Source organism: Halichoerus grypus, chromosome 8 (genome assembly GCF_964656455.1).
Source record: "Halichoerus grypus chromosome 8, mHalGry1.hap1.1, whole genome shotgun sequence".
Lineage (NCBI taxonomy): Eukaryota > Metazoa > Chordata > Mammalia > Carnivora > Phocidae > Halichoerus > Halichoerus grypus.
This window is the reverse complement of record NC_135719.1, coordinates 148891127-148917477: the sequence shown is the minus strand read 5'-3', so window position 1 is coordinate 148917477 and position 26351 is coordinate 148891127. Positions and strand designations below refer to the sequence as shown.

At 39.9% G+C, this 26351-nt stretch overlaps 1 protein-coding gene across 1 annotated transcript in view; it reads right to left on the bottom strand.

The window, feature by feature from the left end:
- The window catches only part of RCOR1 (REST corepressor 1), a 115031-nt gene that overhangs the window by 34010 nt on the left and 54670 nt on the right, over nt 1–26351 (bottom strand). Inside the window, exon 3 of the mRNA XM_078054246.1 lies at nt 9419–9502. Within this exon, the coding sequence (XP_077910372.1) occupies nt 9419–9502 (84 nt within the window). The remainder of the gene's footprint in view (nt 1–9418; nt 9503–26351) is intronic.

The following is a 26351-nucleotide window of genomic DNA, read 5'->3' as shown; positions in this document are numbered from 1 at the left end:
GCTGAAGGCAGTCGCTTAACCAACTGAGCCACCCAGGTGCCCCTGTTTTAGAGATTCTTGACATGTACTATGTATTTATATGAATGTTAAAAAATTTACTGTATATCTATGAAACTTTCGCACACAATATAATCTTGAAAATGTGTTCTGAAGTCAAATGTCCTAACATAGAAACGTTTGTGTATGTTGCAGGTCTAAGGAAGGTTCTCATTCCAAGAAAGCTACAACTTGTTTTAAAATCTCTAATTTGACTTTGCCTTTTGACACATCTTTCAATTCTGTATGTCTAGCATATTGTATATGTTAATTTATCATTAGCCAGCTTAAAAAAAAAAATCATCCAGCTTGACGGTCTCTGCCATAGCTAATGATTTCCATCTATGTCCATTTTAACATTGAGATTTGTGCTTACCACTGTACCAGTTTCTCCTCATTTCTATACAATAAAAATAAAATGCAATCAAACACTTAAATAACTGCAGAAGTACTGATTATATATAACCTATAAAGTACATGATGCATAATTGAGCAGGACCATCTGTTTCACTGATTCCCAACAGCCAAAGTTACCTTGCAAATTTCTACACCCAAGGCAAGTGCAGCTGAGTCTAGGAAATTTGCTTCTTCAGGAAATGACCCACAGTGGGCATGGCTGTCCACCGGCTTGTCCTCTGGCTCCAATTTGCCTCTTATAGGTGAGTCAAACAACAAAAACCATCCTCAGATTACCCCCTTTCCTAACCCATCCTCTCTCCTGAAACTGCCTTCTAAGAGCTCTTTCAGGCCACAGTTCTGTATTACATTTGACCGCACCTGCTTTGGTAAACTTTTTTTTTTTTTTTTTTCATTAAAGCAATGAAGTGAACCCAGACTTGGAATAAGATCTGGCCTAACTATACATTTCAAAGAAGACAAGACTATCCAGTAAAAAACAAACAAAAAAAACAACTTTTTGAGATTTTTGCTACTAACATGTCCACTTTGTTTTGCTAACGTTCAGCTGCTTCTCTCCACAGTTCAGACCTTGGCTGGGTCTGCGTGTAACGGTAGGGCCACAAGGGGTAAGGACAGAGTAGCCTGTCCGCGCTCAGGGCAGCAGCTGCCCCCCAGAGAGCAGGCTGTCCTAAAGCCATTAGGTTGGGGCAAGCAGGTAGGCATCCAGGGTGTAGACCAAGTGGGATGAGGAGGGAGTCCCCAAGGAAGAGCAGCCTGAAATGGGGTGGGGAGGATGTTCACAGATGGGAGTAGAGGGGGGCATCCATGCAGGAGGGCACCTTACATACATCACAGAGGGGACTAAGGAGATGATGTCATATCACAGGTGCCTTGAAAGTATCGATAAAAATGTGTGGAAGAACTGATGGAGTAGCACAGGTACACCTAGATATGATAGTATTCTGCTTATTTAAAGGTCTGTTAGAGGAGAGGGGTGGAAGGATGGGGTAACTGGGTGATGGACATTAAGGAGGGCACGTGATGTGATGAGCACTGGGTGTTATATAAGACTGATGAATCACTGGGTTCTACCTCTGAAACCAGTAACACACTATATGTTAATTAATTGAATTTATTTTTTTAAAATTTAATTATGTTAATTTAAATAAAAATACATTTTAAAGAGCAACAATGAAAATTTGGTAGAAAATGAAGCCTGAAACCAAGAACTATTTTATCATGGGTGGGTTTTAATAACCATCAACTAATAGATGTGAAATACTACTGCTTTTTTACCTGGAAAAGAAAGTAGAAATATTTCAAAAAATAATAATATTAAAGGCCTGTTCAAGGCCACCCAACACCCACCCAACCTCACATTTCTATGATCTCCATCTCCTCTGAGCAAGTTCACACACTCCTGACACTACCAGTGTGACTTCTCAAATTTCAATCAAACCTCTCTCTTTTTTTAGTTTTTATTTATTTGACAGAGAGAGACACAGCAAGTGAGGGAACACAAGCAGGGGGAGTGGGAGAGGGAGAAGCAGGCTTCCCGCTGAGCAGGGAGCCCGATGTGGGGCTCAATCCCAGGACCCTGGGATCATGACCTGAGCCGAAGGCAGACGCTCAATGACTGAGCCCCCCAGGCGCCCCAATCAAACCTCTCTTTAACAAGCAATGGCCTAGTGAGGGCATCAACTTCTCTCAGCTGCAATGGATCAACACTTACTGCCTCTACCCTAGCTCTTCACTAAACCACAAGACTGTCAAGAGCCTTGACATACAGTTTCACTGCTTCTCACCTCCCCGAGGACAACCCGTGTCACAGCCAGGCAGGTCTCCAAAACAAAGCACTGCATCTCCTCCCCACCTCCTCAGGCCTGTCCGAATGCACATGCATCTTTCCCCTGTCTGCAGTGTGTGTGTGCACCTTGTCCCACCAGCCAGCTCTTATTCCTCAACACTCTACCCTGCAGTCAGCCGGCTCCAACGCTTCCCTTGTTTCTACCCAGGAAAATATTTCTTCTACATGAAAGGTGTCTCTACAAGGCACATTTTCTAGGCATACCCCAAAGGTTGGATCTCTCCCTGAAGTTTTACTTAGACACAGCCCAAAGCAACTCATGTAACATCATTAATGTTTTAAGAATGTAATTATAGTTTATTAAATGAAGCAGCACATGAAGGCAGATGTGTATAATAAATGCCATCTGGAGACCAGAGATCTAGCCCAAACTTGGCTACTAATTAGCTGTGGGATCTTAAGCATTTGACTTAACTTCTCTAGACCTCAACTTTTTGCATCCAAAAAAGAACTGGACTAGAGGAAATACATATAAATTACTTGTTTACATGTTCATTTTCCCTTCTTTCTCCATTAGAGTATAAGCTTCCCGAATCCCTCACTCCTGCTATAGTACCAAGCACACAAAGCTGCTCGATTCAGTACAACCCCAATCAAGATACTTCTGGAGAGAATGTGAAACTATGAGCCTAAACTTCACCTAGAAAAATAAATACATGAGCCAAAAACACTGAAAAGAATCAAAATGGTACAAATCAGGAAACAGATAAATCAATGAAACAAAATCAAGAGTCCAGATACAGACCAAAGTAGACATACAAGTTTAACATAAGTAAAGGAGAAAAGATTTAAATAATTCCAGATGAACAATGGTGTAATGAGGAGGGAGGAGGAAGGAGGGGAGGGCAGAAGACACGTAGGTATCTATGTCTGTAATATGTGGAGGGGAGGGGCATTTTCAGCATGACAGTATGCTAGAAGCCACAAATAAGGTTAATAAATTTAAGTACATATAATTCTAAAACACAAATTAAAAAATAAGGTAAGATTTAACTGCTATTTAGAGAAGAATTAAAAGATCAAAATATGAAGATGCTCAACCTCAGTAGTAATTAAATTCTTTTCTATCAGTTCAGCAAAGTTTAAAAAACAATTAATATTCTCATACAGTGAGACACCACCTCACATCCATTAAAATAGATACTATTAAAAAAAAAAAACTCAAGCAAACTGAAAATAACAATCCTGACGAGGAGGGGGAGCTACTGGAGCCCGTGCACTGTTGGTGGGAGAGTAAAATGGTAACAGCCTCCGTAGGTGGTGTTGAGGATGGTGGTGCCTCAAGAAAATTTAAAAACAGAAATGACCAAATCCAGCAATTCCACTTCTGAGTACCCAAAAGAAACGAAAGCAGGTCCTCAAAGAGGTATCCGCACACCCGTATTCACAGCAGCAGCATTCATGGTAGCCAAAATGCAGAAACAACCCAAGTGCCCATCAACAGATAAACAGAGACAAATGTGGTCTTATCCATTCGTATAGTGGAGTATTATTCAGTCATAAAAATGAAGGAAACTGACACAGGCTACAATGGGGATGAAACCTGAGGACATTATGCTGAGTGAAATAAGCCAGTCACCAAAATAGTATAATTCCACTTATATGAAGTACCCAGGGTGGTCAAATTCACTGAGTCAGAAAGTAGAATGGTGGCTGCCAGGTGCTGGGGGGAGGAAAAATGTAGACTTGGGTTCTTTAATGAGTACGGAGTTTCAGTTCTGCAAGATGAAAAGAATTCTAGAGGGACGCCTGGGTGGCTCAGTCGGTTAAGCGTCCGACTCTTGATTTTGGCTCAGGTCATGGTCCCAGGGTCCTGGGATCAAGCCCCACGTCAGGCTCCCTGCTCAGTGGGGCACCTGCTTCTCCCTCTGCCTTCCATTCCACCTACTTGTGTGCTCACTCCCCGCCCCCAACAAATAAATAAATAAAATCTTAAAAAAAAAAAAAGTTCTAGAGGTTGGGTGCACAACAGTATGAATTTACTTAATACCATTACACTATACACTTAAAAATGGTTAAGATGGGGCGCCTGGGTGGCTCAGTCGTCAAGCGTCTGCCCTCGGCTCAGGTCGTGATCCCAGGGTCCTGGGATCGAGCCCCACATCGGGCTCTCTGCTCAGCAGGAAGCCTGCTTCTCCCTCTCCCACTCCCCCTGCTTGTGTTCCCTCTCTCGCTGTGTCTCTGTCAAATAAATAAATAAAATCTTTAAAAAAAAAAAAATGGTTAAGATGGAAATATAAATCAACATATTTCATTTGCTTGTTATAGTTTCACAATAAAATTTGCTTGGAATTAAAGAAATGGTTAAGATGGTAAATTTTACACTGTATTTTACTATAATTAAAAATAATTATTAAAAAATTTTAAGAAAAAAATTAATATACCCAGTGATGGGGACATTTTGGAAAAGAGGCACACTCCTTTAACTCTTCGGATGACACATGGAAAGATCTATAAGTGTCAAATGTACATATCACTTGACCCAGCCACCCCACTTTAATGATGTTCACAGCACTGTTTAGAAATGCTTAACTATGAAACACCTATATTATATGACCATTAAAAAAAAATAGTAAGTGTATAGGGACTAATAGACACCCCAAATATTAACATAACACTGGTTAACTTGAGAGAATTAGAATATTTTTATCTTGTGCATATGTATTATTTTTTTAGTTTAAAAGAAAATAAACTATACACTTATTTAGAGTGGCCAAAATCCAAAATACTTGTAACACCAAATACTTACAAGGACACAGAGCAACAGGAACTCTCATTCATTGCTGGTAGGAATGCAAAATGGCATAGCCACTTCAGAAGACAGTCTTGCTCTCTCTCAAATAAATAAAATTTAAAGGGGGGGAGGCGCCTGGGTGGTTCAGTCAGTTAAGCATCTGCAGAGTTCATGATCCCAGGGTCCCTCTCCCCCTCCCCATCACTTGTGCTCTCTCTCTCAAATCAAATCAAATAGATAGTCTTGCAATTTCTTACAAAATTAAATGTATTCTTAACATACAATCCAGCGATCCTCCTCTTTGGTATCTACCCAAAATAGCTGAAAACTTATGTCCACACCAAAACCCACATATACATGTTATAGCAGCTTTATTCATAAATGCCAAAACTTGGGAGCAACCAAGACGCCCTTCAGCACGTGGATGGTTAAACACACTGCAGTCCGTCCAGATAATGGAATGCTGTTCGGCACCAAAAAGAAAATGAGCCATCAAGCCATGAAAAAGACATGGAGGAAACTCAAATAAATGTGTATTATTATTAAGTCAAAAAAGCCAATCTGAAAAGGCCACAAACTATACCATTCCAGCTACATGACAGTTCTGGAAAAGACAAAACTATGGAGACAGTAAAAAGATCAGTAGTTGCCAAGAGTTATGGGGTTGGGGGAGACGCATAGGCAGATCACAGAGAATTTTTAGGGCAGGGAAACTTTTCAGTATGATATTACAACAGTGAATACGTGTCATTATACATTTGTCAAAGCCTCCAGAATGTACAACACAAGAGTGAGCCCTAATGTAAACTATGAACCATGGGTAACAATGATGCATCAATGTAGGTTCACTGATAACAAGTTTACCACTCTGATAGGGGATGTCCACAATGGGGGAGGCTGTGCATGTGTTGGGACAGAAGGATATGGGAAATCTCTGTACTTTCTATTCAATTTGGCTGTGAACCTAAAACTGCTCTAGAAATTAAATCTATTTTTAAAAATGAAAAGAAAAAAGAAGAAATAATGTATTTGCCCCTTGGCCTAGGAGCTCTATTTCTAGGGATTTATCATTCCCTTACAGCTTTTTTTTTTTTTAAGATTTTATTTATTTATTTGAGAGAGAGAGAGAGAATGCAAGCAGGGAGAGGGAGGCAGAGGGAGAGGGAGAAGCAGACTCCCCACTAAGCAAGGAGCCCTACACGAGACTCGATCCCAGGACCCTCGGACCATGACCTGAGCTGAACGCTTAACGACTGAGCCACCCAGGCGCCCCTCCCCACAGCTTTTTTAAAAAAGTTTAAAAACCAAGAAACAGACTTTTAACTATAGAGAACAAACTGGTAGCTACCGGGGGGCAGGGGGATATGGGTGAAATAGGTGATGGAGATTAAGGAGTGCACTTATGATGAATACCACGTGATTAAAATAAAAACTTAAAAAAATAATTAAGTTTAAAAAAGAAAGAAGAGCTGAAAGACTTCAAATATCCAGTTATGGAATGAGTAAGTAATGGGGAATGAAAGGTACAGCGTAGGGAATATAGTCAGTGGTACTGTCATAGTGTTGTATGGTGATGGATGTATGGTGACAACCAAGACTTACACATTCTTTGAAAATAAAGAACGGCAAGAAGAAAAGGTTTCTTTTTTGCCCATATACCGTGGGGAAGGGAGTTGAGGGGGAAATGGTAGGTGTGCAAATGGAAAAAACTGTGTACCCCTGTCCGCATTCATACTATAATCACACTGTAATGCCTAACTGTGATTAGACTACTAGTCACGAACTGTATGATTTACAAAGCTCCATAAACAGAAGCCTAGTACTAAGCGGAACCTAACTCATGTCAGGACACTGCATTATGTTTACGTCCTTACCCCTGAGCAGTTGAGCAAGTTCCCAATAATCCACACTCCATTCCTAGAGCTCTACTTAAGAAAAGACTAAAAACACAACAAAAACAAAAAACAAAAGAGGACAAAGCTCTAGGATTCAGTTTTTCACTATAGCTTCTTTTACAACAGCCAACAAGCAGAAACAACATAAATTTTCAACAGAAGAAGGTTAATAAACACATGGATCCACCCATATGATGTACATGGTTATTTAACAATGTGGAAAATGCTTAGGTCAGTATCAGGAAAACAATACACACACATACACACACCTACATCATCTTACTTATATAAATATGCACACAAGAGGAAAAAAAGAGGACAGGGAAAAATCCCAAAATGTTTACAACAGTTATCTCTGGGTAATGGAATAATGTGTGAGCTGTTCCTTCTTTGTAAGTTCCTGTATCTTCTGAACTCTCAACAATATAGCAATGTTACTTCCATATTGGTTTTAAAAGTCTCAAGTTTTAAAGGCTAACATTAAAACTGCAAGTTTATTTTAGGCAATGCCATTGTTTAAAAATCAACTAACTTCTCATATTCTCCTCTTTTCTTCTAGGTCTAGGAAAAATAAGAGAATATCAAAATTAAATTCTGACTCCACAGATGTCAACAGGTAATACAATCACGAAGGGCACTGATCGACTGTGAGCTGTAGGAACAGAAGATCATGGCAGAAATACAGAACACCGAGAGCTAATGAGTTCTCCCAAAGAGAGGCACTCAGAGCATGAATCAGGGTGAAATCAGCAAACCTGGACAGTGCTACTGGCTTCACCACTTATTATCTGTGTCAGTTTCACAAACCTTTGAACTGTGGAATGCCATCTGTAAAATGGGGACAAAAACTTCCTCTTGGCTGACTGTGAAGAGTGAATGCATTTTAGTGCAGGGCTTGGCATAAAGATTCAACGAATGCTCATGATTCTGGATATTCGGTTCTGGGCACCATCATTTCATATGGGCAGTCTGACCCAACTGGAACATACCAGTAGTGCAAGAGAGAGATCCAAAAACCAAACCATCTGAAAAACACCTGAAACAACCAGGCAGGTTTAACTTGGACTGAGGGAAGCCTGAACATCTGAAAGACTTGTCAGAAAGCAAACCTATTTAGCAGAGTTCAGGAAAGTAAAGCTTTAAAAATTACAGGGAGGCAGATTTTCAGCTTTCTGTTAAAAAGAGTATGTTCAAAAAAGGAATAGATTGCTTTTGTAAGTTAATGCGAGTACTCAAAGGGGAAATAAACACGCTAGAAATACTTAAAAGGTCTCTCCCAGCATAGTGAAGACATCAGAAATGCCAATACACTTCCTTTTGCCATTCTGTTCTTCATTATAAACTCATTAAGCAGCAGCCTGATAGAGGCAAAATTAAGATACTCTTAAAATCAGATTAGACTGAGATTATTTTATTACTGCTAAATTCAGCATTAAGAGTAGATGAATTTCCCGTGTTCCATGGAGGGGACGGTACAAAAAAAGAATCTTTCCTGATCAAAATTAAACCTGTTTCTTTACCATATGAGCTCTTTGCACCTTAAATGTGCTAACATGGATACTGAATATACAAGAGGAGAATATTTAATGTGTATCCTCTCATATGAAAACACACATTGGGAAATCCTGATCAAAGCCTAAAAATCTGAGCCTTTACTCACAATCAAACAGTTTCCTAATAACATTTACCACTGGTGGCTTTCCAAGACCTACCCTTTTTTAGAGCATTGATTCTTAACCCATTTTTGTCAAAGACCCCTTTGAAAATCCAGAAAAACAAACACATACACCAAAAAAACTTTGCATGTGATTTCTAAGTTCACAAATCCCCATAAATTCCATCCATGAACCCCCATTGAAAAATTCTCCAAAAGGAGATTTAGTTTTTCTTAAGTTATGAAGAAAATAAAAACTCTGAAAATGCCAAAGACTAGAATTAATTTTGCTGGTATCATCTGAGCAGAGCGAATATAAAAGCTGAAAGAGCGAACTCTGAATATACAAGTAATATTACTAATAGCTAAAGGACCCCTATCCCCTCAAAATAAGATTCAAAGTAGCTCAGAGTATTCATCCTAATACAACTTTAAACTCATAAAATAGAACCAATTCAACAGTTCTCCTTCTAGCTAGGCTGAAGTCTTACAGTATAAATAAAGCCTGTTTCCAATAACATACATTTGCCCTTTGTAACCCTTCAATTAGAAATTTATAAATCTATCAATTCCCAGCTGATGGAACTTTACATTGCATTATAATTTTCTTCCACTCTAAGCTTTTCCTCCTAGTAACTCCAGCATTTTGAAAAAAGTAGATTATGAAACCACTGGTTAAGAATCTTTAAGTCCTTATGACAGGCCACAGTAAAGAAATGCACATTTAATTTGAAAAAAAATGTAACGTGTATAGGGACTTTTAGCTACAAAAGTGACTTTAAAACTTTGCATTAAATAAGAAAGGGGGGAAATAAAAGTCCTTTAAAACTTACGTTTTGCTTCTGATAGATTCTGATTAGGTGACCAGACCAGCATGCCAAGATTGTCTCGTTCTTGACTGCGTCTTGCTAGTTTGGCTTGGGAGAAATAAAAAAGAACATTCTTATTATAATTTAACAGACATAATAAGCAATGAGTAACAGCACCATTCTGGTCTTTTATTCCTCACAATATGGTGACATTACCCACCTTTTACTAAAATCTGCCCCAGTGGAACCTGCACAATTACCATCATAGGGTGAGGGTGGCCTTGGAGTCTGCCAAAATGTATCTACTTCCAAGCCCTTTACTATTAACAGACAGGTTTATTATTCTCATTTGCTAGGTGAGGAAACGAAACAGGTCATTTACTAGAACAAGGAGGAGTCAGGACTGAACTCAGGCAGAATGGCTACAGTACGTTTAAGCACTATTTACTAGGATGCTCTGCTTTCAGACATGGGACATCCAAAAGGGAAGCTTCAAAGATTCTTTTAAAATATGTATACTTCATGTGTGCTTTGAATACCTTTACCCTTCTCTGCCAGAATAACTTTTTAGGGACTTGACAACAGGAATCCAAAGATTCTTTTAACAACTTTATTAAAGAATAACCACTGGGGCGCCTGGGTGGCTCAGTCGTTAAGCGTCTGCCTTCGGCTCAGGTCATGATCCCAGGGTCCTGGGATCGAGCCCCACATCGGGCTCCCTGCTCAGCAGGAAGCCTGCTTCTCCCTCTCCCACTCCCTCTGCTTGTGTTCCCCTCTCTCGCTATGTCTCTCTCTGTCAAATAAATAAATAAAATCCTTAAAAAAAAAAATTACAAAAAAAAAAGAATAACCATTAAAAATAATCTTAAAGCAAACTTTTATTTTTAAAGATTTTATTTATGAGAGAGAGCGCGCACAAGCGGAGGGAGCAGCAGGCGGAGTTGGAGAAGCAGGCTCCCTGCTGGGCAGACAGCCCGACGTGAGGTTCTGAGGTTCGATCCCAGGACCCCGGGATCATGACCTCAGCTGAAGGCAGGCGTTTAACTGACTGAGCCACCCAGGAGCCCCTGAAAGCAAACTTCTTAAATGCATTCAAATTCTTAAAAATCTATGATACAAAATAGTAGGCCAAGGTTTACAAGTGGCATGTGTTGAGCTGACATGTGTAACTGGATTAACCACAAACAACAGTCATATACTACATCAGAGACATTTAAATGTTATCTTCAAAAGGTACAAAGGATTCAAGACATAAGAGGCTCACTAACACGCCTTTTACACTGGTTAGGCCCAAACTCACTCATTCCAAACTTCCAAAGGTATTCTTTCTTACCTTTGTTTTTTCTTTTTCCTTTTTTTAAGATTTTATTTATTTGAAAGAGAGCGACCAAGAGCGCGCGTGTGAGAGAGAGCATGCCCGCACGTGCTCCTGAGCAGGTAGAAGGGGAGAGGCAGAGGCAGAGGGAGAAGCAGACTCTCGGCTGAGCAGGGAGCCTGACGCGGGGCTCGATCCCAGGACCCTGGGATCATGATCTGAGCCAAAGGCTCATAAAGCCTGGTTTAAGAATTCCTGCTTCTATGAAACTGCCATATCTATCAATGTGTTCTAGGTTTTACAAAGAAAGAGATTTTTGGCAAAATCTAGGGGGCAGTTACTTTAAGGAAAAATAATGGGATGGTGGAAGGGAAAGACCCAAAGTGTGAACACGATGAATCTGGCAAGGTGGGAATGGGGTGTAAACGATGGAGAGACAGGAATAGGAAATAATTCTGACTTTCAGAAAAATGTTACTGCTACACATAATCTAAAAATAAAATAAAATCAACAAAGATGTATGTGGGGAGGACCCCACACGATATACAACCTTGCTGTATTTCAAATTAAAACTCAAAAGTCAATGGGGCGCCTGGGTGGCTCAGTCATTAAGCATCTGTCTTCCGGCTCAGGTCATGATCCCAGGGTCCTGGGATGGAGCCCCGCATCGGGCTCCCTGCTCAGTGGGAAGCCTGCTTCTCCCTCTCCCACTCCCCCTGCTTGTGTTCCCTCTCTCGCTGTCTCTCTGTCAAATAAATAAATAAATAAATCTTTAAAAAAAAAAATCAAAAGTCAAAACAGAAATAAAGGGAATACACATTGAAAAGGCAGAATTAAAAATGTCTTATTCACAGACAACATGATCATCTGTGTAGAAAATCTACAAAAAGTTACTAGAACAAATGAGTTTAACAAAGTTGCAGGAAACAAGATCAGTAGTAAAAAAAGGAAAAGTAAAAACCAAAATAGTTAATAAAAATCAAAATTAAAGAATACCTCTTTCAGGAGTTAATAAAGTTAATAAAAGTTAATAAAAATTAAAACTAAAGAATATCCCTTTCATATCCCTATTCCCTTTAGGGATCTGAAAAACATTCTGAAAGTCATACAGGAGCACAAAGTACCTAAACAGCCAAAATAACTTTGAAAAGGAACAAAACTGGAAGATCTACCTGAATCAAAACTAGTTATAAAGATGCAGTAATCAAGACAGTGCTGTACTGGCATACAGGGAAATAAATTAATATAACGGGGCCCAAAAAGAGGACCACACATGCAGCGTCAAACGATTACCCACAAAGGCGCAAAGGCAAAATTCAACGGAGAAAAAGAATCTTTTTAACAAATGATGCTGGAACAAATGGATACTCATATTTTAAAAAGTTAACATGGGTCCATATTTCACATATACAAATATATAAAAATTAACTCAAAACTGATGATAGAACTAAATGTAAAACCAGAAGTTAAAAAACTGCTAGAGGAAAACATTGAAAAAACCTTTTTTGGGGCACCTGAGGAGCTCATTGGTTAAGCATCCGACTCCTGATTTCCACTCAGGTCATGATCTTAGGGTAGTGAGATCAAGCCCTGTGTGGGGCTCCTCGCTCAGCAGGGGACCTGCCTGAGATTCTCTCTCTCCTCTGCCACTCCCCCTGCTCATGCACATGTGCTCTCTAATATAAATAAATAAATTTTAAAAAAAGACCTTTTTGGGGCACCTGGGTGGCTCAGTCGGTTAAGCATCTGGCTTTGGCTTGGATCATGATCTCAGGCTCCTGGGAACGAGCCCCGCATCGGACTCCCTGATCTTTGGGGAGCCTGCTTCTCCCTCTCCCTGCTTGTTCACTCTGTCAAATAAATAAAATCTTTAAAAAAAAAAAAAAATAAATGCATAAAATTTTAAAAAGACCTTTTTGAACTTAGGTGGAAAAAGATCTTACATAAAACACCAAAAGCACAATCCATAAAAGAAAAAAATCCACAAACTGGACTTCATCCAAAGTAAGAACTTCCGTTCTTCAAACGACCCTTTTAAGGAAACAAAAAGCCAAGCCAAAGACTGAGAAATTACAAATCACATATCTGATAAAGCCAGAATCTATAAAGAACCCTCAAAACAACATTAAGAAATAATGATACTGTTAAAAAAAAAAACATTGGGCAAAAAATTTGAATAAACATGCCTCCAAAGAAGGCGTAAGAACAGCAAATAAGTACATGGAATAGAAAACTATGCAAATTAGTCAATCTAGAAAGGCAAATTAAAAACATCCAAGATTTCAAAACAAACCTATTAAGAGTATAAAATTAAGAAGACAGACAATATCAAAGTTTGGCAATAATGTGGAGGAACTAGAACTCTAGTGCACTGCTGGTTGGAATGTAAAATGGTACCATCGCTTTGGGGGGGAAAGTCTGGCAATTTCCTAAAATTGTGACATACCACTCAATGGAATAATTTTTCTTGGCAACTTTTCTCTTAAAAAAAAAAATGAACTATTTAAACATACGAATGAATCTCAAAGTAATTATGCTGAGTGAAAGAGTTACAAATAAAGGGGGGGTTAGAAAGAATTCTGTAGTGCTGGACAGGACTGGATGTTAACAGTACAAACTCATAGTTTTCAATGTCCACTGAGAGGGTCTTGCTGCAACCCAGCAATAATGTGCACATCTAGCTCCCAGATCTTGATGCTAAATACCATTCTCTTATAAAAGAAACTAGATCTCCTTGGAGAAATGGTTGATTCCAGGACTAGGACAGGAAATGGACAAGAGGACCCTAGAACATCTTGTTATGCCAGAAGGTAAGAAGTGTTCAAAGAATGATGGGATATGTCTCCCCCTGGCCAAATCTACAACATAAGCAAAAACTTAAATGACAGCAATAAAATAACAATCTGTGAGTCCACATTGATATAAAACAAAAGGATAGATAGATCGAGTAAAGGGGGAGGCCAGAATTGTCAGGTCAAAGTTGGAAGTTGCACACAACTCTAAGTCAAGTCTTACTGTATAAAGGAACAGTAATCAAGACAGTGTGGTATTGGGGCGCCTGGGTGGCTCAGTCGTTAAGCGTCTGCCTTCGGCTCAGGTCATGATCCCAGGGTCCTGGGATCGAGCCCCGCATCGGGCTCCCTGTTCAGCGGGGAGTCTGCTTCTCCTCCCTCTCCTGCTCCCCCTGCTTGTGCTCTCTCTCCCACTGTATCTCGCTCTGTCAAATAAATAAATAAAATCTTTAAAAAAAAAAAAAAAAAACATTAAAAAGACAGTGTGGTATTGGCAAAAGAACATACACACATCAGTGGAACAAGAGGCAGTTCAGAAACACTCATATAAATATGGTCAAATGATTTGTGATCGGGTGCAAAACCAATTCAATGGAGAAAGCATTCAATTCCATACCCTTTTAATAAAGGGGATTTTCACAATTGGATCTCCATATGCAAAAAGAAAAGAAGAGAAAAGAAAAGGTGAACCTCGAACTATACCTCAACACCTTATAAAAATTTTATTCAAAATGAATCTCATAGATAAAAGTAAAACCTAACAGTAAAATTTTTTTTAAAAATGAGAAAATCTGGGCGCCTGGGTGGCTCAGTTCGTTGAGCATCTGCCTTCAGCTCAGGTCATGATCTCAGGGTCCTGAGTCAGGCTCCGTGCTCAGCAGAGAGCCTGCTTCTCCCTCTCCTGCCTGCTGTTCAGCCTACTTGTGATCCCTCTCTCTGTCAAATAAATAAATAAAATTAATTAAATAATAAATAAATAAATAAAAATGAGAAAATCTTCGTGAACTTGGCTTAGGAAGAGTTCTTAGATATGACACCTGAAGTGTAATCTATAAAAGTTTAAAAATGGGGCACCTGGGTGGCTCAGTCAGGTAATCGTCTGCCTTCCACTCAGGTCACGATCCTGGAGTCCTGGGATTGAGGCCCACATCGAAGGGAGTTGGCTTGTCCCTCTCCCTCTGCCCCTGCCCACTGCCCTTCCCACCCGCTTGTGATTTCTCTCTTTCAAAAAAAATAAAATCTTTTTTAAAAAAAATTTACGGGTGCCTGGGTGGCTCAGTCGTTAAGCCTCTGTCTTCGGCTCAGGTCGTGATCCCAGGGTCCTGGGATCGAGCCCCGCATCGGGCTCCTGCTCAGCGGGAAGGCTGCTTCTCCCTCTCCCACTCCCCCTGCTTGTATTCCCTCTCTTGCTATCTCTCTCTGTCAAAAAAAAATCTTTAAAAAAATAAAAATAAAAAAATTAAAAAGTTTAAAATGGTAAACTGGGCTTAATCAAAACCTTGAAACTTACGCTCTGCAAAAGGAATCGTTAAGAATCCCTTGCAGACTGGGAGAAAACATTTGCAAATCACATATCTGACAAAGGACTTGTTACCAGAATGTATATAAAGAACTTCAAAAATGCAGTAAGAAAATGACCCAATTTTTAAAAAATGGGCAAAAGATCTGAACTACTTCACCAGAGGAAAATATACAAATGGCATGTAAGCACATGAAAAAATGCCCAAGATCATTAGCCATTAGGGAAATGCAAATTAAAGCCATAGTGAGAATTCAACACATACTATTAGAATGTCTAAAATAAAAGAAATAGGGGCACCTGGGTGGCTCAGTCAGTTAAGTGTCTGACTCTTGATTTCGGCTCAGGTCATGATCTCAGGATTGTGAGATCCATCCCCATGTTGGTGTGGAGCCCACTTAAGATTCTCTCTCTCCCTCTGTCCTCCCCCCCAACCCCCAGCTACAGCATGCTCTCTCTTTCTGTCTCTCTTTCTGAAAGATAAAGAAAAAAGAAATGGACAATACCAAGCACTGGCAAGAATGAGGAGTATCTGAAACTTTCATAAAGTGCTAATATAAATGCAAAATAAAATGGTAAAAGTCACTCAGGAAAAGTTCTATAGTTTTTTTTAAAGATTCAACATTTAACAAATGACTGACCCAATAATTACACTCTTAGATATATATACCCTATAGAACTGACATGTTCACAATAAAACCTGCACAAAATATTTATAGCAGCTTTATTCACAATCACTGAAAACTGGGAGGAAAAAAACCCCAAATGTCCTTCAAAGAGTAAATGGACAAACTGTAGAGCATCCATACGCTGGAATACTACACAGCAATAAAAATAAACTACTGATACATGGGCCATATCTCCAATGCATCATACTCGGCGAAAGAAGTAAGTCTCCAAAGGTTACATATTATATGATTCCATTTATATGACATTCTGGGAAAGGTGAAACTATAATGATAGGAAAAAGATCAATGTTTCAGGGGTCAGAAGTAGGAGGAAGGCTAAGAACCATACAAGGTAATTTTTTGAAGAGATGAAACTGTTCTGTATCCCAACTGTGGTGGTGGTTGTATGGAACTATGCTTATTTTAACACTCACAAATATGTACACCAAAAACTAGTCCATTTTGCTGTGTGTGAATTGAAGAATACAAATATGATGAAAACAAAGCAATGTCATTAATTTCTGGATTGATACTGATGTCTTCTGAGGGTGCTAACTCTAAAGCTGCTCTCTTTGTTTAAAGTCGATTGCCAAGTGTTATAAACCTTAAAAAATAAACCCAGACCTGATGGAAGTAGAAGGATTACAAAGAAATTGAAATTACCAACTTCCATGAAGGGGGAGAAGAAAGAATTCACTAGTGAGAATATACCTTTGCATAACTACTTTAGAAAGTTGGCAGCATATGATAAAGTTGAAGTATGGATACCCTGCAAACCAACAATCCATTTCTAGATATAAAATATATACAATAGCAATGTTTTTCAAATTACAGGTCAGACCTATGAAGTTAATTTACTGGGACCTAATCAGGATTTTTTTTTTTTTAATTAAGAATAGAAAGCATCAGCATATTGCTTCATTAAGTATGTATATAAGCTATTGGTGAAAATTTACACACACATACACATACACACACACACACACACACACACACACACACACACCTACTGGTTTGGTTCTCTGGAGAACCATGACTGATATGACTGTTACCAGATGCTTGTTTATGGTTCTAAAATACAAGAAAAATTTAAAGGTCTATCAACAGGAATTGGCTAAATCATAGTATATGCAGTCAAAGGAATTAAATACAGAATATAAAATTGATCAGATGTACAGATATCAACAATTTTGATTCCAAAAAGTTAAAGGGTAAGATTAACAAAATCAAAGTTGGTCTCGAGAAAAAGCTAATAGACTAATCTCTGCAGAATTTGAGGAGATACAAATAATTTTAATCCAAAAAGTGGATATAATTCCAAATACATTAAAAATAAAGGGAAAAAAAATTACAAACGACACTGCCCAAACTTGAGAATTAAAGCAAAAGGATTGTTTTTGTGCGACGTTATATATGCGTTATCCTCTTTTCTCTTGTAGTGGCTTAGGACTAGGAGCAACTGTTAAAAAGGCACTGCTCTAGGGGTGCCCGGTCTCCCTCTGCCTGCCACTCCCCGCTTGTGCTCACTTGCACTCTCTCTGACAAGTAAATAAAATCTTTAAAAAACTTAATTAAATTTTAAAAATTGGTAAATTCTTGGGGCACCTGGGTGGTGTAGTTGGTTAAGCACTGACTCTTGATTTCTGCTCAGGCCATGATCTCAGGGTCGTGAAATTGAGCCCTGCACTGGGGTCTACACTCAGCGCGGAGTCTCCTTGTCCCTCTCCCTCTGCTCCCTGCCCCAACCCAGCTCGTGCACTTTTTTTTTTTTTTAAGATTTTATTTATTTGAGAGAGAAAGAATGAGAGAGAGAGAGAGCACAAGAGGGGGGAGGGTCAGAGGGAGAAGCAGACTCCCTGCTGTGCAGTGAGCCCGATGCGGGACTCGATCCCGGGACTCCAGGATTATGACCTGAGCCGACGGCAGTCACTTAACTGACTGAGCCACCCAGGCGCCCTCAAATAAATAAGATCTTAAAAAAAAGGGTGATGCAATCCCATTTCTATTAAAAAAAAATTTTTTTTAAAGCCCTTAAAAACGCAAACTTCAGGGTGCCTGGGTAGCTCAGTCGGTTAAGCATCTGCCTTCAGCTCAGGCTGATTCCAGGGTCCTGGGATTGAGTCCAGCATTGAGCCCCGCATAAGGCTCTCTGCTCAGCAGGGAGCCTGCTTCTCCCTCTCCCTATCCCCCTGTTTGTGAGCACAAAGGCTCTCTCCCCTCCCCTAAATAAATAAATAAATTCTTAAAAAAAACAAAAACAAAAAACACTTCAAACTTCATCCAAGTGCTCCTGAATTTGAGAGACACCTGACATACCCTATCTCCGCCAGGTGATGAAAGTCAACATCAGTATTTGGTAAGTCATGCTGATAGTATGTACCCCTGCAAGTCATCTTGAACCCCTCCTCCCCCACTTCCTGCCAGGTCCCTAACCCCAACGTACTAAACCCCTCAATTATACCTCCTCAACTTTTCTCAAATCACTCTCTTTCCAACCCCACTGCCACTGTCTTAAGTTGAGGTCTTCATCTTTTCTCACCTTATCTGGAACTCTCCAGGCTAACCAAGACCCCACACATGAACCTATCCTCAACGTCAGTCTCTCCACTCTGGCTAAAGCAATCTTTCGGACTCACAATTCTGATTAAATCACTTCTGATGTTTAAAATCCTTCCACAGAGAGAGAGATCATAACCCTCCCCTCCTTAAGTGTGGAATGCACATAGTATCTTCCTCAAAAGAAGATGTTATAGAAAGGAGGATGGGGAGGGGGGAAGGGAGTGATTAACCTCACAGTGGAGATACCTGACAAATCAGCCAGGCGATGAAAGCCAACATCGACAGAGACTAAGCCATGTTACTAGTATGTGCCCTTGACATGTGACAGGAAAGGCACATTACATCTGGGGTCTTCCTCCCAATACCTTCAGTCTAACCATTAGAAGAACATAGACAAATCCCAACTGAAGAACATTTTTTTAAGATTCCTGACTAGTATTCCTCAAAACTGCCAAAGTCATCAAACACAAGGAAAGTCTTTAAGACTGTCACAGCCAAGAGAGCCTAAGGAGACGTGGCCACTAAATGGAATGTCGTGTCCTGGATGGGATCCTGGACCAGGAAAAGGGCATTAGGTAAAAACTAAGGCAATCTGAATAAATTATGATTTTGGATAATAATAATGAATCAATATTGGTTCATTAATTGTAACAAATGTACCATACTAATGTAAGATATTAATAATAGGGGAAACAGGGAGTGGGATATACAGGAATTTTCTTTGTAACTTCTGTAAATCTAAAACTACTCTAAAATAAATTTACTTTGAAAACAAATCCTCCCAGAGCTTCTCCACTGTCTTTAGGATAAAGCCATAACATTCTAAGGCCCTACGCAATCTGGCCAGCCTTTCTAACCTTATGTCCCATTCTCATGACTCATCTACCCCACACATGGCAATTCTACTGCTGTGCCTTTTTACTTTCCCACGTCTTTCTTCATACATTTCCTTCTCACTGCAATGCCCCTCGCTATCTTTTCCCACCAGCTGACTCTCATTACTCTTTCAAGATAGCCCAAGGATTAGCATCTTTGGAAAGTCTAACTCTCCCAGGCCAGGTGAGCAGTCCACCCCTCCTCAATACTCCCATAACACTCTCATAGCTTAAAGTCTGATCATTCATGGTTTGCATGAAGACACACCGCAGGGTGCCTGACTGGCTCAATCAGTGGAGCCTATGACTCTTGATCTTGGGGTTGTGAGTTCAAACCCCATGCTGGGTGTAGAGATTACTTAAAAGTTAAAAACCTTCAAAGAAAAAAAGAGGAAAAACAAAGACACATTGCTGCTGGGCAAAGAAAAGGGGCTCTGTAAGTTAAGACTCAATTATTATTGATAGTGATTATTGTGAGTGACTTTAGGATCAATAAGATCTCATTATTATTAACTCTTACTATGTGCCAGTAACTGAGCTAAAGCATCTTACATTTCTGTGTCACAAAATACACAAAACAACCTTATGAGGTAAGAACTGTTCTATCTCTGTTTGAAAACAGGGGTTAAGTGACTTGCATTCAAGCCCAACACTGGCCAGGATCTGAGCTCACCATCTGAGACTAAGTCCCACACAGGGTCTGAATCCTATCTTAACCACCTTGTCCCTGAGGGATGCGGAACAGTTTCACGGACCCCTGCTGAAAAATGGAGAATGCTTTCCTTGTGTCCAGGTTTCTATGAGCATTAAAAGGGACACATATTAGTAAGTTCCTGGTACCTACTTAATAACGATTGTCCTCTTCTGTCTCCCCTATTAGACAGGTCCTTGAGACCTGTGTATCTTCACTGTCTGACACATTCAAGGTGCTTCATAAAAGATGAGTAAGTTAAAATGCATGAAGTAACAAGTTAGGTGGCCAGCTCATGGAAAGCTTTAGAAAGGGAGCAGTACATACTCTAATCCGGATCACCCCAGCAGTCCAGACTGACAAGGGTGGGAGCCAACAGGCTGAGCAGCACAAACTCTATCCCCACAGACAGGCTATTTCAAACATACCATGATTCACAATATTCCAAGCTGACCTCAGAACTCGTTGTGTCAGGGTCCGGTAACCTGAGTCCAGCCAATGCCTCACCTACGTCCCTTTCCTGATTCCCAAGAAGGAAGTTAGATTCTAATCAAATGCCACTGAGGTAAACTGCTTATACTAGCAACTGGATTTCTGGACTCCATTTATTTTCTTCTCATTCCCCTGACCTACAGGTGCCTTGGACTCAGACTCAGTCTTCTCTAGAGAAAATACAAATATGTTTCTTCAATGCTATCAATTTAATTGACTCAACATTTAACACCAATGTACTATCACCACATATAAACCTTAAACCAAAACAAACAGGGACAAAATACTTCCGAGACACGAGTGGCGGCACAGTGTTGACCCCGTATGCTTTCTCCCAGTGCTTTCAACACTACGCCACCAGCGACATCACCAAAGCACAGTCCTCCGCACAGGCGAGGAAGATGATACTGGTGCTTCGGCACCAGGTACCCTACAGGGAAAAGCCTCAAGCCACAGTCCGATTAAAGGGGATGCACCACCATCTTAGGGGTGGTTCACCCCAGAACACAACATTCCCAATATCCTCACCACTTCCGCACAGTCCAGCAAAAACGTTAACTACTTGAACTGCCAGCTGAGGACATATCTTTTGAATTCACACACGTTCTAAGAACTTCCTTATGAAGAGCTGAGATAGGAAAAAGAGAACACGGAATTCTTTCCAAAAGTTTGGCAGAGCAGGATGTTAGAAATGGGTACAGATAAAGTAGCCACCAAAAATGCTGACAGATGTGTGCTGTCAATTAGTTTAGGCTTTCTGAAGGGCAGTTTGGCAATGTTTACCAAAGGCTCTACTAATTTATCCTAAAACAAAAGATCCATCTACAAAGTTGTTCATCAAGTGCTGCTAAAAATGGCAATAACCTGGCAATAGCTCAGGAAGCCTGGGTGGCTCAGTCAGTGTAAGTGTCTGCCTTCGGTTTAGGCTAGGGTCCTGGGATCGAGTCCCGCATGGGGCTCCTTGCTCAGCAGGGCGCCTGCTTCTCCTCTGTCTGCCACTCCCCCCTGCTTGTGCTCTCTCTTCTGACAAATAAAATCTTAAAAAAATAAATAAATAAATTGGCAACAGCTCAAATGTCCAACAACAGAGACTTTTTTTTTTTTTTTTAAATATTTTATTTATTTATTTGACAGAGAGAGAGATAGCGAGAGAGGGAACACAAGCAGGGGGAGTGGGAGAGGGAGAAGCAGGCTTCCCGCCGAGCAGGGAGCCTGATGCGGGGCTCGATCCCAGGACTCTGGGATCATGACCTGAGCCGAAGGCAGATGCTTAACAACTGAGCCACCCAGGCGCCCCGTGAGACTTAAAGTTTCGTACAATACAGTGGAAACTACACACACATTAAAAGTTGTAGAAGTACACTTAACTTGGGGAACAGTAAAGTAAAACAGCAGACTATGAAGAAGCACCTTACAGAATCATCCGATACAACTCATGTCCAACTGAAACCATGTTTCTATAAACAGAACTAGGTAAGTTAGAGGGGCCTCCCTGGGCTCCAGGAGCAACACCTGTGCTCACCCCTAAGGAGAGGAGCTACTGTCCATGGAGCTGCTCTCCACCAGTGCTTGTCCCAAAGCTTAATACTTAACAAATACAAATTACACTGTTGACTAAATTTTTCTTAGGAAAAACACTACTTTCTTCTCTCTTTAATCTTAAGAGGTTAGGAGATGCTGAGAGTATAAAGCTACCGATGTAGTTTAATGAAAGAAGGAATGAATATCCAATCTTTTGGTGCAATAAAAAATAGCACTATGGGTCAGATATTTTTTAACTTACTTATTACTGACTTTTCTACAATTAATCCAGATTTGTGAGAATTTTATTAGATTCCAGCCTCCACAGTCTTTCCTTACAGTGCCATATCCCTCTAAAAAACTGTTGAGCATTTCTGGTCCCACACAGTCTAAAATGCCCTGTTAGAAGCATGACAAATGTACAGTAGGCATAATTTCTGAATATATTGACACTAACCTAATCAGACCCAAGAGCAGTGTTCAAACAAGCTGGGCTCCAGAAAGCACAGAACCAAATTAAAAATAAGACTTTTTGCTGTGTTTTTAAACAGGAAGTAGGGAATTCCTTCCTTTTTGACATATAATGATATAATGGACTTTTTTGGGGGATACCATCTCATTCTTGTGAGCAATGATCTATATTGTATATATAGTCTGAAGCTACAACTATTACTATTCTAATTCAAACAATAACACTTACATAAAAATAAACATTATACCCCAGAACTCAGCAATATCACAATATACAATATTACTGGTGGTTCTTTTAAAAACAAATCTGAGCCAACTTTTAAGATTGTAATTTATGCAAGTCAAACCATATTAAGGAAACTTTATCCTTTTTTTTTTTTTTTTAAGATTTTATTTATTTATTTGACAGAGAAAGAGAGAGAGAGCACAAGCACGGGGAGCGGCAGGCAGCGGGAGAGGGAGAAGCACGCTCCGTGCCAAGCAGGGAGCCCAATGTGGGGTTCGATCCCAGGACCCTGGGATCATGACCTGAGCAGAAAGGCAGACGTTTAACCGATTGAGCAACCCAAGCATCCTGAAACTTCTATCCTTAATATTATACTTGAAGATGAAAACTGTCGTACAATTTCTTCATAGCATACTAATCTGGTAATGACACACTTTAACAATGGCAGAAACACAGATGCTGTCAATTTCTTATTAGCAGTCACAGAAAAGGTACATCTCTTTTCCCCTTAATTTAGAACAGATTGAAAAGTTAATTTTATTACACAAGATATGAAAAGAAACTTAATTTTTGCCCAAAAAACCTATGCAAAAGTATCTGTTCAAATTTCCGTATTTGTTAAGAAAATCACTTACAAATCACAACAAATATCACTTACCTTGTACATCAAATTCTTAGAGCTATTTTATTAAAAAGCAGCAAAATGTTCACATTCAGCAGAGCACATAAACCGTACTAACTTTGGCTCATATCTACAGAGAACCTACTAAGAGGAATTGGTTAAACAGAGGAGCTCAGAGCTCAAACCACCATGGGTTAGAAAACAATCACAGGTTAGAGTTCCAGTTCTGCACTTAGAAAGTTAAAGACACTGGAAGTTTCTTAGAAGGAAGTCTTTATCTTCTTATATGGAAAAGGCAGTTAAAAAGAATCTCCACCTCACAGTCAAAGAATTAAATGAGACAATACATGTAAGGATCTTGGCTAAATGCCTTGGCTCACCTTGAGTACTCTACTTACCAAATAATTGATTACTCTTATTATTAAAGCCAACTGTTGGGAGTAAAACAAGCAAAAACAAAACAAAACAACAAACCTAAAAATAACTGAACATTACTTCCCTCATGCTTCTTGGCTATGGCTATCTTCTCCTACATTTCCAAACACTGGTCTAGGCCCTAAGTTCCTTGTTCAGGTTGTAGTAACATCCTTACCAAACTTTGAGATTCTTCTCCTTGCTTCCAAATCCAAATCTATTCCATAAACAGCAGCAAGAAATATTTCCCCTCTACTGTCCATGTGATAGTACTTCACATTACTTTGCAAGAAATGTCTCCAAAATTCATGCAAGCTCAGAAACTGACTCAGAATATTAAAGCTACAAAGAATATCATAGACGGAGTTTGCTGGGGCGCCTGGGTGGCTCAGTCGTTAAGCGTCTGCCTTCGGCTCAGGTCATGATCCCAGGGTCCTGGGATCGAGCCCCACATCGGGCTCCCTGCTCGGCGGGAAGCCTGCTTCTCCCTCTCCCACTCTCCCTGCTTGTGTTCCTGCTCTCGCTGTGTCTCTCTGTCAAATAAATAAATAAAATCTTTAAAAAAAAAAAAGAATATCACAGACGGAGTTTGCTTAGTCTGTAAGTGAGGAAGCCACACTCTCAGAGACGTGAAGTGTCTTGCCCTTGGCGGTATGGTGTCAAAGCTGTCTTCAGTGGAGGCTCCCATCCCTACTCCGGCCTGGTGTTCTCTCAGCCACACTTGATTACATTCAAGGTAAATCAAGAATTGCTCTATTTCTTGTTTAAGAAATAAGCATAATTCTTTGTCCTGGTATTCTGTGGCACTTCACAGGAATTTCTGGTAAAACAAGGTGAGTGTCTCTGTTGTTGATAATATTATCTGGCACCAGAATAGCCAATATAAAAATGGAAGACTTATGGGGCCCTAATGATTCTGGTACTTAGCTATTTATAAATGCTGATGAGATGAAAAGACATTTGTTTGATAGTAAAGATCTCGTAACTTTCTATCAACAAACCTACCCATTCAAATACAAGTAGGTAGTTAGTAATTCATCCAAATATTTATGCAGATCCTAAGTAAAGCGCTTTTTAAAACCAAATAAAAAGCCCAATAAGCCAACAGAAAAATGGGCAAAGAAGATATTTCCTAGAGAAAGCAGCTTCTCTGAAGAATTTCAAATAATCTACATAAATACTCCCTACAAGAGGTGGAGATTAATTCCCTCAAGTGTGGTCTGTACTTAGTAACTTGATTTCAAAGAATAGAGTGTGAAAGGGGATTGGGGTAACTTTATAGCAGAGAAACCTAGTAAACATTACCTGGGCCAGGTAATCAAAGTTAACACAGCCAGTGAGAAGTCATGATTACAGCACACACACTGCCCTCCAACTCCAATACGATAAAATGCGAAGGGCACTTTATCTCTGTAGATTCTTCCCCAAACCTATGTTCCCAGTCTAATCATAAGAAAAAAGGTCAGATAGGGGCGCCTGGGTGGCTCAGTTGGTTAAGCAACTGCCTTCGGCTCAGGTCATGATCCTGGAGTCCCGGGATCGAGTCCCGCATCAGGCTCCCTGCTTGGCGGGGAGTCTGCTTCTCCCTCTGACCCTCCCCCCTCTATGCTCTCTCTCTCTCTCAAATAAATAAATAAAATCTTTAAAAAAAAAGAAAAAAGGTCAGATAAATTGAGGGATATTCTACACAATACCTAAACCTGACTAGAACGCCTCAAAACTCTCAAGATCATGAATAACAAGTTAAGACTGGATAACAAGTTAAGACAGAAACTGTCACAGACCAGCGGAGACTGGGAAGGCAGGACAATTAAATGCAATGTGGTACCTTGGATTGGATTCCAGAGCAGAAAAAGCAAAATGTGAATAAAGGCTGGAGCTTGGTTAGTAATAGTAATGTACCAATGCTGGCTTCTTAATTTTCATAATGTAATGTAATGGTAATGTAAGATGTTAACATTTGGGGAAATTGGGTGAAGGGTCAGATAACCTACCATAGTCAGGAAATGCGAAGGGACTGGTAGCCACTCCCTTGCTGAGAAAGTAACACTCTAAAAACTCCCAGAATTAGAGCCATAAACATATGAAAAACATCAAAACTACAGTTTGTAGCTCATTTTTATGATTTTATTTATTTTGAGAGAGAGAGAGCACGAGCTGGGGGAGGTCCAGAGGGAGAGGGACAGGGATAAGCAAACTCCCCACTGAATGCAGTGCCCGACTTGGGGCTCGATCCCAGGATCCCGAGATCATGACCTGAGCCAAGGTCAGACACTTAACCCACTGAGCCACCCAAGTGACCCTGTAGCTCATTTTTAAAAAGAAAGATCATTCAGGGGCACCTGGGTGGCTCAGTGAGTTAAGCATCCAAGTTTTGATTTCCACTCAGGTTATGATCTCAGGGTGATGAGATCAAGTCCCATGTGGGGCTCCTCGATCAATAGGGATTCTGCTTGAGGATTTTCTCTCTGCCTTCACATTCCCCCCACCCCCGCTCACATGTGTGCTCTCTCTAATAAATAAATCTTAAAAAAATAAAATAAAATTGCATTAGATAAATAAAATTTCTAAATACCTGAAAGGATGGATAAGACTGAAATTTGTGTTTTATACTCCAGGTAGTTTTCTAGTGTGCTGACATTCTAATTACACACCAATTATGAAGTTCTCTGTATATGCAAAAGCCATTAATTAATTAATCCTCAGAACACCTCTGTGCTATATCAATCTTACTCTGGATTGAAGACAACTTCACTAGAAAGGTTAATATAAAATTAGCTCCATGTGGAAAG